A 16,260-nucleotide genomic window follows, 5' to 3' on the forward strand; every position below is an offset into this window, starting at 1 on the left:
TCTTGTAAAACCTATAATTAATTAGATATTCTAAAACTAAAGTTTAATCATTATTTAGTAAACTGTCATCTCTTCTTTATCAATCACTGTTTCAAATACTGTATTGTGAATATGTTTGGACAGAGCATTTCTGGACTAAGTTCAATTAACACATTTTTAATGTAGAATTACTGTACTTATTCATTATAGAAAAATTAAAAATCTATAAAAGCACAGTAGGTCCCAGAATTTTTAACAAAGCTTGAAAGAAACATCATATCTATTGAACTATTACATACTTTAAGGCAGATAGCTAGAGTTTTCATCTGGCTGGTTATAATGATGTCAAAAATATCTCCCTTCAAATTACCTATTAATTCATAGGAAACAAGGTCCTTCCCAAGTCACCTTCATGAAAGAACAATATAGTCTCTCCCTTTGCTTCTTTTAAAAAGTATATTTTTAAAATACAATCTGAGTATGGAATTCTATTAGTACATAGTACTTCACTTGAACTTCCACTATTTTTGTTTTATTGCACTACGCTTTTGATTAAACAGTCATTTGTAGAATACTTTCTTTTTGAAACCAGTGTTTATAACTGTAGCAAATTGCCTATTCTTTCAAAGTATACATAACTGATAATTTAGATTTCTAATATTAAAATCATGATACTGTTTTTGTGTGTATGGGGCTATTTTGCTAAATTCTGTGTTGATGATTCTTCATTTAAATTGTTTCAGAATAATCTTCTGTCATATTTCTTGTACATTTTGCTGCATTTTAACATGAAACTAAGTTATTTAGTATAAATAAAATGATATTTACAGCGATGGCATTCTGCACTGTTGAATGTATATTCAAATGTTGGGAGCTGGAGAAAGGAAAAGTCTAGATGATTAAATCAAAAGAGATATTTTAATGTGACAATTTATGGAAGATTAATTTGTGGATGAGTCAATGTGATTTATAATCTAAAATAATTTATACAAAAAAGCAAAGATTTATAAAACATCTAATCTATAAATGTTAAGTAATTTAGAATAGTGAAAATAAAATGTATTAACATGAACATATCTTACCTGGGTACAATACATAGAAATAAATAACTCTTCAAAATATGTACAATAATAAATATGTAAACCATAGTGTGTCCAATAAATTTTCATAAAAGGAAAGTTTGTCAATATTTAACATAGTCAAAATAAATATTATAACTTTAGGTAAGACAACAAATGGAACAAAGACCTTTTGCACCAACACAAGCTGTTATTTATCAAAAGACATACTAGTTCTGAGTTTTTGCTCATTAAGTTACACAACATCGCATTATAGCAAATGTCATTACAAATAAATGAGTTAGAGGAAACCATATTAGAGAAGATCAATTGCATTTTCTTAGAATTGGACAGTAATATGGATGACACTATAAATAAGGATGTAGAGAAAATATATAAATGATAATGTTGATTTCGTGTCAATGGTGATGGACAGAGATATTGAGAAAGACAAAAAAGTAGACAGAGCATGCACACAACAAACACAGAGAGGCAGACAGAGAGAGAGAGAGAGAGAGAGAGAGAGAGAGAAAGAGAGAGAGAGAAAGAGAGAGACAGACAGACAGACAGACAGACAAAGACAGAGACAGAGACAGAGACACAGAGAGAACAATCAGTGGGGAAATTAACTTCAAAGAATCTTCATAATTCATTGGAAGGGATCTGGCTTAGGATATGTGAGCTAGATTTCCCTCAATTTCTAAAAGTAAGTAACTATTTAGAAATTATGTGTTATTGAAACCCAAGAAAATACAAATATTCTAAATCAAGTCCACAGAATGATTTCTAGACTGAGGGTCCAGTCGGTAAAGCAAGCTCATAGTGTATAGTTCAGTAATAAAAATACCATCAGAATGTGTTGACAAATTCAGTTCCAACAGAATTTAATTAACATTGTCAAAGCCCTATTCCACCAAAAGAAGGAATACAGCTATGACTTGTATCTAGTTGTTCCCTGAAGCCCTAATGCATCATGAGGAAACAGGTTTTTTTGGAGGTAGCTGAATTTAGAGTTTGTGATTGATTTGTAGTGCGATTCTGGGATTATGGGTTGGCAAATGCTGGACCAGTTCATTGTTTGGATTGTCACCACTCTAATCCCAGAAGTAGGGATAAGATAAAGGGGGAAGAAACCAGACCCGTTTCCTCTTTTGTTCCTGCTGCTTCAGCTGCCTTCTGCCATTTCTACCACCATGAACTACTACACTCTACCATGCTTGGCTCTTCCTTAGAGCCAGCTGGTTATAGACTGAAACCTCCACAAACTGTGAGCTAAATAAATCTTTCTTTCCTTTGACTTAGGGCACTGAATATTCCATCTCAGCAACAAGTGAAGAGTAACTGAGACAAAAACTAAAGACTAGATTACAAAATCTATCTTGTGGAATCTGAATCCTACGAGGAAACCCTCTTCTGGTTACACTGCTTCCATCAGACACAGGGGTAAATGGTCAGAAATAACCTTTTTTGCTGCCTTCTAACTGAAGTTGCCCACCAAGCCTGTGACTGGCGAATTCTTCCCTGATCTAAATTATTTTATCTATTTATTCATTTGTTTATTTATTTATATTTATCTATTTAATGTATTTGATACAGGGTTTCACTACACAGCTCAGACTCATAGTGATCCTCCTGTTTTCAGCCTCTCCAGCACTGGGATTACGGGCATGCGCCACTACGCCTGGTCTCAGTGACTGGCTCATGGTGTCCTGGGTTAGAAGCTGTGTGGCATGTGGTTTAGAGGACTGAACCCCACTCCCTGCAAAGCAGGTGCTTAGTCTGCTGAGCTATCTCACTGGCCCTCAGATCTAATTTTTAAGTGAACACAAGACCCTTAGTTTTGTGGGGCTGCCTTCTGTGATCCAGCACATTTACAAGAGGTGCATATGACCACGCTGTTGCTAATTCATAAATGACAAGAGGACAGTGCCGTGTACTGAAGAAGCTTATGGGTTCACCACACTCAGAGAGCAGCAGACAGCGTAAGTATATTTATTGGAAAGCAACATACTTGAAGATTTAAAAAAAATTAACTAAGACTCTTTAGGGAAAGCATATTTATTACCTTTTGCTCCAAAAAAGATGTGCATGTAAAAATCATACCAGCATATTTATTGAGCCATTGATGTTTGTGACATAATCCTCTTGCAATTTCTTTCTGAGACAATTTATCTAAGTCACTAAGTTCCCTGGGGTTAAGCTGCAATTTACAATGTTCTTGTCTCAGCCTCCCAGAGTGCTGGGATTACAAGCATATGCTGACACTTCTGGCTCTTACATAATTTTATTTTATCTCCTGCCATTCATTTAGACTTTATTCACCTGGGAAAAAGTGATCCCAGATAAGAATGGAGATATATTTTTCTCTGGGTTTTCTTATTATCCTTGGATAATAGAGAATTCTACATCTAAATTTTAAAAATGTCTCAATTTAGTAGTTAGAATATGCAATCCCATGTGAAAGTGAAAAGTTCAAATTTGACTTACTCACATTTTTATTCTTTTCAACTTAATCTATTTCAAACTGGGAGGTGGCTTTGGACTCAGACTTTCTACTTATAACTGTATTCTGGTTCACTTCTATCTCCCTTATGTGTTGCATTTCTTCTTTCTTAATGAGTAAAAAGGGTTATACAGAGGTATGGATATTGCCACTTTTAATATAGTTTGGTGATTTCCTGACTATGAAACCTTCAGATCCTTAAAGCTATTTCTTCTCTTGGTCAACCATTTAATTCCTCAAATGGATGTGCATCACCTCTCATTTCTGTTTTCTCTCTCTCTGCAAGTACCTGGGATTGCACTCAGGACCTTGTGCTTGCCATGCAGGCACTTATGTCACTGAGCTATCTCCCCAGCTCTTCATCTCCCACTTCTGGTTCAGGTAAGCCTTTCCTGCACCCAAGTGCACCCAAGCTGTATGCAACTCTAGTCAACTTCTGAATACACAAAGGCACAACTTCAACATCTTTTGGTTTGACACTTTCCACACATACTGAACTGTATCCTACACCATTGAGGGGAACCTTTTAGAGACCAAGAGCCCAAAATGCAATCCCAAGCCCACTGATTATTTGCAAGGTACCCTACCTGAGCTGTTATCTGGGCTTCAGCTGCTGGGGCTGTTGGGAGACCTGGCTCATGTTTTTAGAGAGAGAGAGCTCTGCCTGGTGACTGTGGCACATGTGCCCTAGGTTCACCACCACTGTCCTAGAGGAGCTGCAGAAATCCCCTCTCTGTGCTATATTTTATATTCATGGGAGTCACAACATTATGTGGCTAACTCAGTCAGTGAAGTTAGGCGCAGATCCTAATTGGAACAAGAACCAGATTTGGGGATCCGGCAGCATATGAACACCTGAAGAGAAAGCACAGATATTGCGTTTAAGTCTCACCATATAAAAAAGAATTGGAACCATTTCTGTACTTTTTGGAAGAGTCAATTACAATTCATAATCCTTGAGGAGCAAAATTATTAACTTGGAAATTTAGGTATTGTGCTTTCCATTGTTAGAAAGATGAAAAAAATGACATAAAATTACAACAGAAACCCTTATGAACATTAAAAAATAGGGTCAATATCTAACAAAAGCTATTATGTTGAAGGACACATATGAAGCACTTCATCAAATAGGAAGAATTTGTGATATTTTAAAATCTACAATATGTATGCCAATAAAATATTTTCTGCCTTCTTTTTTCACTAGATGTTTTCCAATGATTGTTTTTGTGGAGCACCCATCTCTGACAAAACCAAACCAAAAAGAGATATAAATGAATGACCAATTTGTGTGTGTGTGTGTATATATATATATATATATATATATATATATATATAGAGAGAGAGAGAGAGAGAGAGAGAGAGAGAGATACTGGGATAGATATACAGCTATTTTCTCTTAGTTCATCCATTGAGAAGAAAGATGTGTGCTAATATTGTTTTAGACAAGATATCATGTCTGCATCATGTCCTCTGAATTACTACTACAAAGATAATGTGCAATGTATCAATTATTGTAACTGTCTTACTAACCTGTTTTGAAACTGTTTCATTGCTATTTTTTTCTTCATTGAAATGAAAAAAAAGGAAAACATATTATTTCTAGTATTCAAGATTTAAGCATAGTTTTGTGCTGAAAAATGGTGTTTATGTAAGCGGCAGATAATATTTATGGTTGTCTGCAGTTCCATGAGGTTACTATGGAACTGAAAGTTTTTACTACCCCACAACAGTATATACTCTTTTGTTCATGTGATGGGGTTATGAACAAATCTACTATGTTCCCTTCATATAAATATATAGCACATGCAAATGCCTTGTGCATGCTGCTTAAAAATAGTAAGTGTCATGGTTTTTGTCTAGACGTCCCCCAAAAGCCTGAAGTCAAGTGGTGGGTTTCTAGAGTTTGTGATTAATTTATGACTCAGTGCTGGGATTATGGGTGTGAGTGCTACACATGCCCTGGGTGGGTAGTCTGCATACAATGTAATGGATGGAAAGAGCCTTGATCTCCACTGTTCTTCCTCTGCTCTCTTGCATTTTGCTGGTTTCCACTTACATGAACTTCTGCCCTCTGCCATGTACCACTCTGCCTTGGAGCCAGCCAAGTATGAACTGAAACTTCCACAAGCTGTGAGCTAAGTAAGCCTTTTCTTCCTTAATTCTGGGTGTCAAGTATTTTGGCTAAGCAATGAGGGAGAAGTAACTAAGACAATAATCAACTCTGCTACTAGTTTTGGCATTTGCTATATAATACATTTCACTGTTTCTCAGGGTATACTCCCACTTGCCTTATGCCACCATCTCCTGATTAGTAGAGGTTATGCAGAATGGCTGACTGAGGGAATCTATATCTGCGTAAATATAAGATATATGATATGCACACAAAGATGATAGGCCCTGGTTCTGCATTTCTCAGGACATATTCCCACCATAAAACACTGGGTGCTTTGATATTTCCGCATGGAAAAAAGAAACTTATTCTCAATTATCAGCTAATCTGAGGCTGTAAAGACAGACAAAACAGGTCAGTTAGGATGTTAGATGTGATATACGATGTTAAGAGTAAGCAGTGCTGCAATAAAAAATTGAAGGAGTGTGAAAGGGGTAAGGTTAATATGCCTTGGAGAAAATGACCTAAAGAAGGTTAGGATGCTTGTTATAATTTCTCTGAATATTCTAGTCAGTACATAAATGAGAAAACAGAAAATAATTTAAAACCTGAAAACAGAAAACCTATACTATTATGATTTGCAGAGGATAAGGTTATATATTCACAGTCAAAATGGATATACATGTAAAGTACTAAAACTTGAATTTGATAAATTTTCTCAACAAACTTCATAATGTATATTTCTTTTGAGGTATTATACCAACAATAATTATTCTGTACATTTTAAAATCATATAATAAGTCACAACATACTGAAAAAGTATAACATGTATAATAAATCAATATATAAAAGTCACAAAATATTGATTAAAAAGGTTAAAGAACATCTAACTAAATGAAGATATTGTACTATGTTTGTGGATTACAAAGCTCAATTCTGGCCTAAAATCAATTCTTTCCATGTTAATCTTTATATACCTTACTATTCCAAACAAATTCCCAGCAAGTATGTACATTTATTCATTTAATTGGGGGAGGGGGATTAAAATTTGGTAAATTTATGGAAAAGAAGTACCTACAATAGCCAAGGAATTTTTTAATGTAATTTTTAAAATGTATTTGGTATAAGGGGGAGAAACTGAAGGAGAAAGAGATAGTTTAAAATTATTATTATTTATGTATTTTAAGACAGGGTCTACAGGGTCTCATGGAGTAGATAAGACTCATAGTAATCCTTTTGTTTTCAGAGGATTACTAAGTAGGTGAACAAAACTATTCATGACTTCCCTAGAAATTATTAAATATAGATTAATTTAATTCATTTGATTCATGGAATATTAATGACTGCTAATATTATAATTGGACACAAGTCTCTCCTGAGCTCTAGAACACCCTATTTGCTGATTTATTTATTTATTTATTTATTTATTTATTTATTTATTTATGTGCCGGAACCGGGGATTGAACTCACGCCCTTGAGTTTGCCAGGGAAACACTTTATCCACTGAGCCATCTCCCCGGCTTACTTGCTGTTTTATGCTGGATGTCTCACGTGACTCCTATTACTGATTATTCTCAGTTTAAATGTTGGTGTTAATTTATACATGTTTGTAACTCCTTAACATTTATTTATTTTTTTTGGTGGAACTAGGGATTGAACTCAGATCCTTGCGCTTGCCGGGGAAGCGCTTATCCTACTGAGCCATCTCCCCGGCCCCATAACATTTAAAATTACCTCCAAATTCAACAAATTATATCTAATAATGGTACTTTTAATGTTCTGAGCACCTACTACATTTTTTTAGAAGAATTTTGCTTTGTATTCAGGCTATCCTTGAAGTCGTTATGTAGCTCAGGCTGACTTGAACCCGTGGTGATCCTTTTCCAAGGTCAGCCTTTCTAGCTCTGGGGTTATAAGAACGCACCACTTTGCTGGGCCTTAGCACCTACTAAATTTGAATATCCTACTCCAAACTTTACATGTATTATTTTTAATTTACCCAACAACTTTTAACACTACAACAATAAGGGGAAAGAGCTCTTCCGGGTACGGCGTCTGGAGTTTAGGCTTTCACAATGGTCCAGCGCCTGACGTACCGTCGTAGGCTTTCCTACAACACTGCTTCCAACAAAACTAGGCTGTCCCGAACCCCAGGGAATAGAATTGTTTACCTCTATACCAAGAAGGTTGGGAAGGCCCCCAAATCTGCATGTGGTGTATGCCCAGGCAGACTTCGAGGGGTTCGAGCTGTGCGGCCTAAAGTTCTTATGAGATTGTCTAAGACGAAGAAGCACGTCAGCAGGGCTTATGGGGGCTCCATGTGTGCCAAGTGTGTCCGTGACAGGATCAAGCGCGCTTTCCTTATTGAAGAGCAGAAAATCGTGGTGAAAGTGTTGAAGGCTCAAGCACAGAGTCAGAAGGCTAAATAAAACATGAAGCTGTTACAGTAATAAAAGATGGAAAGGGAGGGAGGGAGAAAGAGATAATTTAAAATTATTATCATTTTTTATTTATGTATTTTAGGACAGGATCTACAGGGTCTCACTATGTAGATAAGACTTGTAGTGATCCTCCTGTTTTCAGCCTCCTAAGCACTGGGATTAAAGCTGTGCATCACCACACCCAGTCTCAATTGCTGTCTCTGTGAGCCCCAGAGGTGGGGCTGGCATGGCTTGTGGTGCCAGGGGTCAAAACCGGCTTATGCGCTTTGCCTAAGCAGGAACTTTAGTCTGCTGAGCTATCTGGCCGCACCCCAAAAATTATAATATATCTTTCCTCTGAATCTGCATCCCTTCCCAAAACAAATTTCTAACTCTTAATTATTAATCATATAATTTTTCAACTCAAGTCTCTCTTTCATAGCCCGTTTAGATATTCACAAATTCTTCCATTAATTACAATTGTTTACTTCTAGTTGTTTTTCTCATTCTAATTTCATGCACATCAAATAAATTATATTTTAATAAAATTCTTTCCTGAAGTACATTGCTATTTCTTTCCTCTAATTGACAGTAAACTCAGCTTTGCTGCATAAGTTAATTTTTTAAGCTATCCATGTGCTCCTCCACTGAGAATTGAACTTTCTCATTTCTTTTCTCCTCTCTTCCCTCCAATCCCCTGATAGCATGGAACCTTATAATTTCTTTCAAAAAGGGCACTTCAAATTTTACTATGCCTTTCTCTTGAGTTATTCTGATAAACTCTGATACTTTTTTTCTGTTTTTCAAATATATTTTGCAGTTTATTAAAAATTGAAGACATTTCAGTTGGCTTACATGTCTCTACATTATGAGCTAATTCAATAAAAATGCTAAGACATTTAGTTCTTTTTTTTTTTTTTTTTTTTTTTTTTTTTTTTTTTTTTTGCGGAATTGGGGATTGAACTCAGGCCCTTGCACTTGTGAGGCAAGCGCTTATTCCCCTGAGCTACCTCCCCAGCCCCTGACATTTAGTTCTTGATATAGAGGTGGTTTAACAAATATGTAAAACAAACTAAATTAGCAATGAAATATTTTGTTAAGAATAATTTCATTGAACCTTTAAAGGAGGAAAATAAAAACATACAATCTCCTAATTCTTAATTCACATATAGTTAAAAAATATTATTCACTTTTCTGAAACTCCTAGAATTCTGAGTGAATAAACAATAGTTTTAGAGAGCAATATAAATTTTTCCTATAATTTTAATTGTAGTTGTCACATTATGAAATGTTATGTAATGTTCAAATGATATTTGAGTTCAAGTTATGAAGATTCTTTCAAATATAAGACATTATGTAAGAAGTATTCTGTTAAGCTTTTGAAATATCTTGTGCCTGCTGTCACAAAGAAAGAGGCTACAGACATAAATCAAAATGTAACCTTACGATTTTACTTATATGAGACATTATTTTACACTAGTTTGTGCTATGTCTAGACAAAATTATATTCTAAAAAAGTCACTTCCTTCTATTTGTTACCTTATTGGGACATACTTTATTCTTTGTTACCTTATTCCTTATTCATGAATGACAATGAAGCGAAAGATCATTTTATATCAGATAAAAATGTAAATACTTCCAAAACAATGCAACACTTGCAAAGTGCATTTCTCTTTTTATTATTTGTTATCATATAAAAAAGAAATGAAGTGAAATTTTACTTTTGAAGATAGAATGTTTATGCCTTAGGCTTCTCTTGGAATATACCTTCATTTAATGAAATATATTTTTATTACTCAGGGAAGCTAACAAAGTACAATTTGTTTTGGGTGCTGAATTCAACCATAGAATTTATTTTTAAAGATTAGGTAATATGAGAGAACTTTGGTTATTATTTTCATATGGACAATTTTCTTAAACTAAAGAATGGAGAAATCCTTCCACTGGTGAAAGTTATGTGCCCATTTCTGTACAAATCTACTTACTAAATTGAAAGGATTTTTAAATTCATTTCATTTGTATATTTTGGATATATATAATGACCACATTCTTAAGGAATTTTTTTTTTTTGGCACCAGGGATTGAACTCAGGACCCTGTGCTTACCAGGCAAACACTTATTCTACCGAGCTATCTCCCTGGGCCCCCAAATATAAAATCACTACTTTGTTGATTTTTACTTAATGTGGGGGTGTCTGGAACATAGGCTCTGCGATGTGAGGGACCACTGCATCATGCTCTAATTTTTTTTTTTTTTTTTTTGAACAAGGGTTGAACTCAGGCCCTTACGAGATGTTGCGGCGTGACTGGAGTTCAGACGTGTGCTCTTCCGATCGTCACTGTAAGTAAGTACCAGGGGGTAAAGGATACCAGCCAAGGGACATCTCTCTTTTTTTTTTTTTTTTTTTTTGAACTAGGGGTTGAACTCAGGCCCTTGCGCTGCCAGGGAAGTGCTTATTCCACTGAACCATCTCCTGGCACCTTTTTTTTTTTTTTTTCCCTTGGTACCAGAGATTGAACTCAAGACCTTGTGCTCACCAGGCAAGTGTTTATTCTACTGATCTATCTCCCCAATCACCTCAGAATTTGTACCTTTACATGATGTATATTGACTTTTACCCCTTTGTTCCATTCAATCCCTTATCCTCCACTTATTTACAAAATCTTTATTTTTATTTTTTCCTTCTATCCAGTTTTTTCCCTTCCTTCTTTTCCCCATTCTTCTCCTTTGTTCTCTTCCCATTTGAACATTTTCTTCCATTTCACAATGTCTAATACATTTTGTTCCTTATTTACACTTTAACTTTCTCATAATGGAGAAAAAAAAATTGGTACTTACACATGCATGTCCAATTTATTTCACTTGAGATTATTTTCTCAAGGTGTATCTACTTACCTATGAGTGCCTGGATTTTGTCCTTCTTTATGGCAAAGTATTATTCTGTTGCATAAAAATACCACATTATCTTTATCCATTCTTCTATTGGTGGGTTTTGGGGCTGTCCAAGATTTAGCTATTTCAAGTTGTGCTGCTGTAATCATGAGTGTGAATATAATACTGTGGTATTATGCTTTTAAATGTTTTGGGAAGTTACCGAGAAGAGGAATAGTTAAGTCAAATGGAACCTGTACACCTAGTTTTGAGGTGTCTCCACCTTGTTTTCCACAATGGTTGCCCCAGTCTATGCTTCTACCAGCAGTGGAGAAGGGTTTTTATCAGCCACAGCCTCTCCAGCAGTTTTGATTTAGTCATATATTTAAGATTTTATTTAAAAGCCTAATTTTAGTATTTTCAATATTATAAACCTCTATTTTCTCCAATGAATTTATGTTTCAGCATTTTGATAGGAATGAGATTTGGGATCTTATTCACTTGTATCAGGAAATAAAGCATATCTGTCCCAACTACTCCTATTAATTAGAAAATGGTAAAGTGATATATGATAAGCTGCTTGCATGGAAGTACTGAAATAAATGATTTTTATTGGACAGATCAAAATGCAAGACCCCCAAATCTGATTGATATCATCATAAGAACTTTCTTCATTTAAAGAGAAGTGTCAGACAGATAACCATTAGATTTTAGAACTTTAACATGTATTTCATGTATCAACATATTAAATAACTACTTTTAAAATTACAAATCTTGTATTCCAAATAAAGGCCTACATTAGAAGGTCTTAACATTCTTTTTACATGGATTTGTCTCATTGTAACTTCTGCATAAATAGTGATTTGATCCCAAAAATGAAAATTAGAAATGGAAATGAGTGTCAGAAATAATGCTATCATTCTTATGTTTATTTTTAATTTCTGGGAGAATTTTGGAATGCTTTCAAATAAATTTTACCAGGAAAAAGAAACTGATATATCTGCTAGAAAAGTAGGTGAATTCGCTGAGCCATCAGTTTCAGTCTTTTCTTGATAAGACATGTTTGCATCTCAGTGCATTTTGTGCATCCTGTACAAAGTAACCAATATGAATAAGACCCCAAAACTTCAAAAATAACTATACATCTGTTCAACAATAACTACTGTAAGAGTAGTTAGTGAAAAAAATGAAACCGAAGCCCTAGCTGATTGACTGTGTCAGGAGTAGGTCTATCTGATCACCATGAAACTGGGCTGGATACTCAGTATGTGTTCATGATTTCTTGCAGTACTTCCTTTTCAGAAAAAATAGTAACATTTATTAAACAATCAGTTATTACACATTAATAATGTAGTATATCATATAAATACTAACAGAGGATGTGTTGAGATCTTTATACCTGAATGGTTAAAACACAAATATCATTGTTTTCTGACAGTAAAGTGAGTTTGAGGAATCTTTGAATGTCAAAGTTACAAAAGAAATAAAAAAGTATTTGTCCCATCAACTGAAAGCCTTCCTACAATTTCTGCATTGCAAAATGGATAAAGTAAAGAGAGGAGAATGTGAGAAGAATTCTTGGAGTTCAAAGTCTTTGAATGTGAGTTTTTAAGAGAAATAAGGATTTCTGCCCCCCCAACCCTTCAGTACAGCAGTAGAGTAAGACCCTCAAAAGTCTCATTTATGGCTTTTGGAGTTACAAGACACTGATATCAATAATTTCACATAGAAATCTAGATAATAAGAAACGGACAGCTTATTATTTTCTTTAATTAAAAAGACTAACTCTTTTAGAATTTATGCAAAAATGTCTATTATACTGGTCTGCATTTGTAATTCCAAACTTGGTCTTTCTCAATGCAAAGAATGTATAAATATCACCTGTATGTGTAACATGGAATAGGAAACACATAGTTGATAATCTTCCTTAATAAGTTTACCTGGAAAGAGGGGAAATCCAGCAACTAACTCAAAGGTGAACACCAGCCCACAGGCTTAAAAAAGGATTTGAAGGTGACTTCTCCAAAGGAGTTAAATCATTCAAGTCAAATAGACTTGAATGATAGGAAAGGAATCTGTTAGGACATTATAAGAGAAAGGATATTAAGCGCACACAGGACAGTAAGGGAGCTTAAACTGAAGAGAGTGCAAATAAGAGCTTTCTTTATGTTTATTCCACTTCCTTCATTTTCTTCCCACTACTGCTCTCACTTCATACCCAATCTCAACCAGAAATTTAATGAAATGACAATACTTAGCAAGAAATGAAGTTTAATTATTTGGTAAAATTTTAGATGAAATTAAGCTCAAGATAAGACAGTAAGTAATAAAATATTATTAGAAATGTATACTATTATTATTATTAATTACTATTATTGGTGCTGGGAATCAAACTCATGGTTTTATACTTACTAGAGCAGGCATTTGTTCTGCTAAGCTATTTCAGAGCCTTAGAAATGTGTATTATTAAATGTGTCTCATAACAGATGTGAGATATTCAAGTATTTCAGTCAAGCATGCATTTGTTTACAATGGCAGAAAAGCACCATATATTACAAGCAAATCTCCAACAGAGTAAAAAGAAAAACCACAAACTGGGAAAAATGATAGCAGACTGTCCCTCTGACAAAGGCCTTCTGTGTAGAACATATAAAGAGATAAAAACTGTCAGATTCCCCAAATTCAAAGACCTAATCCAAAATGAGCATCTGAGATGAACATGCACTTCTCAGAGGAAGAAATACAAATGGGAAGTAAATAAATGAAACACATATTTAACACCATTGGTCATTCAAGAAATGTAAATTAAAACAACCCTGAGATTCCGCCTCATCCCAGAAACAATAGCTATTATTAAGAAGTTAGCCAATAAGTACTGGAAGGGCTGTGTGGAAAAAAGAACCCTTCTCCACTGTTGCTGGGAGTGCAGACTGGTACAACCATTATGGGAATCAGTGTGAAGATTACCTAACAAGCTAAGATTTGAGATCCAATTCAAGTCAGCCATTCCCCTCCTGGGAATTTTTCCAAAGGAACTAAAATCCTAATACCACAATGATATATGTGCATCCATGTTTACAGCAGTACAATTTATCACAGCTAAATCCCGGAAACAATGCAGATGCCCATCAACTAAACAATGGATAAAGAGTATGTGATATTTTTATACAATGGAATATTATTCAGCTATAAAACAGGAAAAAAACTGAGTCTTTTGCTGGTAAATGGATGCAACTATAGAACATATTCTTAAGTGAAACAAATCAGACCCACATGTTCAAACATAGTATTGTTTCCTTAGTTTGAGAACCTGAAAGAGAAAAATGGAATCTGAAGGATAACAATAGATACTGGGAAAAGGGAATGAATTTATTAAAAAATAAAGAGTTACTGAGATGGGGAGAAAAACAAGATAGTGTGAGGCAAAAGAGACACATCTATGTATGAAAGCAGGATGGTTTGGACAACTGTACTATGCATTTCTGCTGGTCTATAGAAAGGAACAGACACTACTTAATTTGTGTTGTCTCTTCTTTCAATTGTTTGTACTTTTGCTCTTCTTAATTTCTTACACAATTTGTTTTTTTTTCTTCCAATTTCACATGCATACGTTTGGTAATATGAATAACTTGTTGGTAGAAAACACTATGTATTGCAACAAATACTGTGAAATTCAGATTATTTTGTTGTGAAATTCTGTATCACTTGTACATTTTTTGTTTTAATTCTAATTTATATTCTCTTTAAAAAAAGAATAGACAAAAAGGTCAAGGTACTGTGGGTATTTTTCTGTGTTGACTGCAAAAGATAACTCTCAGATGAATATATTTAAAAATGAAATTAGATTACAAACAAATTGTTTTTGCCATCCACATTGGATTTGTTCAAATATTGTTAATATACAAGTTACTTGTTTCTTTGATGCATAGTCAATTTTTGGATACATAGTCAATTTTTGGATACATAGTCAATTTTTCAAAACTCTATAAGCAAGAAAGAAGGGGCTGGTAGTTTGGGAGACTGTGTCCAGGAAGGTTTCTATTTATATTCTATCAATACATTCATGCACGAAGCACAGGATTTTTGACATTCTTGTAGACCAAAGTTGCAAAAATAGGCGAAATGTGCTTATGTGTATGTGTGTGTGTGTGTGTGTGTGTGTGTGCACGCAGATACTGTAGCCAGAGTTCCAAAAATAGGCTCCCTGAAGCTAGCATCAGGAAATAAGAAGTTCACTTGTTAACAGTTGGAAGAAGTAGTCTCCCATTCCGTGTCCCCCAAATAGAGAACACATACATGTGCACACACACATCGGGCCACACGGCCTCAGGCATGGTAGGAATAGTAACAACTCTAGAGTAAGAGCCCTCAATCAGGTTCTTGGAGGAGCATGATGTCTGCTTTATAAAACTGTCATAAAATTGCATAAAGACTTGCAAGGATTTGGGGAGTATTCTTGGCCCTGATGATGGTCACAGAAAGGACTAGTCATTTTGGGTATGTTATACAATGAACTACTGAATGAAATTTTATGCATCAAATATTTCTTTTGATCATCTAAACTACATAGTTTTTTAAGTTCCAGAATTGGCTTATCTGTAGAAGTTTTTAAATATTAGCCTCATTAACATTTACTAAAATGTAAAAATACACAATTTAATATACATGTCAAAAAAAGTGAATCACAGTAAATTTAACTATTTCCTCAGTGACAATACTTCATTCCAAACAATCCAAGTGTTTTGAATTTTATTTTCATCTAAATTACAATATTGTGTGTAGCTTTGTTTCCATTACGTAATGGGTGTGTGTGTGTGTGTGTGTGTGTGTGCGTGCGTATTTTTTCTATATCATATCACTTAACTTTCAGTATCATACATTAATAGGTATAATTGTTTTCCCTTACATAAGTTGACATTGTTTTTTGAAAAATATCTTAACCTGGATGTATTGGCACACCCTGTAATCTCATCAATTTCAGAGGCTGAGGTGAGAGAATCACAAGTACAGTCCAGTTTGTGCACCTGAATAATTTACTGAGACCCTGCTTCTTATGGAGTGAAACATTTAAAATCTGTGAGCCAGAATAACCCTCTCCTCCTTGAACTTGTGGGCATCGTGCATTTTGTCTGAGCAATGAGAAGCTATAAAATAATGAACACTACTTACATTTTATTTGGAGATGTACACCAAGAATAATTAGCTTCTACAGTGCAGAATGACTCTAAATTTGTTATATGCCATGACTAATTACTGCATAGAAAAGTGCAGCCAGGGCAACAGGAATTCTAAACTTCAATGACATTAAGATCAATGCTT

At 34.6% G+C, this 16,260-nt stretch overlaps 1 protein-coding gene across 1 annotated transcript; it reads left to right on the top strand.

The window, feature by feature from the left end:
• The first annotated feature begins 7,692 nt into the window (after nucleotides 1-7,692).
• Nucleotides 7,693-8,109, top strand: LOC101577117 (60S ribosomal protein L34). Its single transcript, XM_004628193.2, has one exon. The coding sequence runs from the start codon at nucleotides 7,726-7,728 to the stop codon at nucleotides 8,077-8,079; it is 354 nt and encodes a 117-aa protein (XP_004628250.1). The 5' UTR covers nucleotides 7,693-7,725; the 3' UTR covers nucleotides 8,080-8,109.
• Nucleotides 8,110-16,260: the final 8,151 nt, after the last annotated feature.

This window comes from Octodon degus, unplaced genomic scaffold (assembly GCF_000260255.1).
Source record: "Octodon degus isolate 3935 unplaced genomic scaffold, OctDeg1.0 scaffold00022, whole genome shotgun sequence".
NCBI classification, from domain to species: Eukaryota; Metazoa; Chordata; class Mammalia; order Rodentia; family Octodontidae; genus Octodon; species Octodon degus.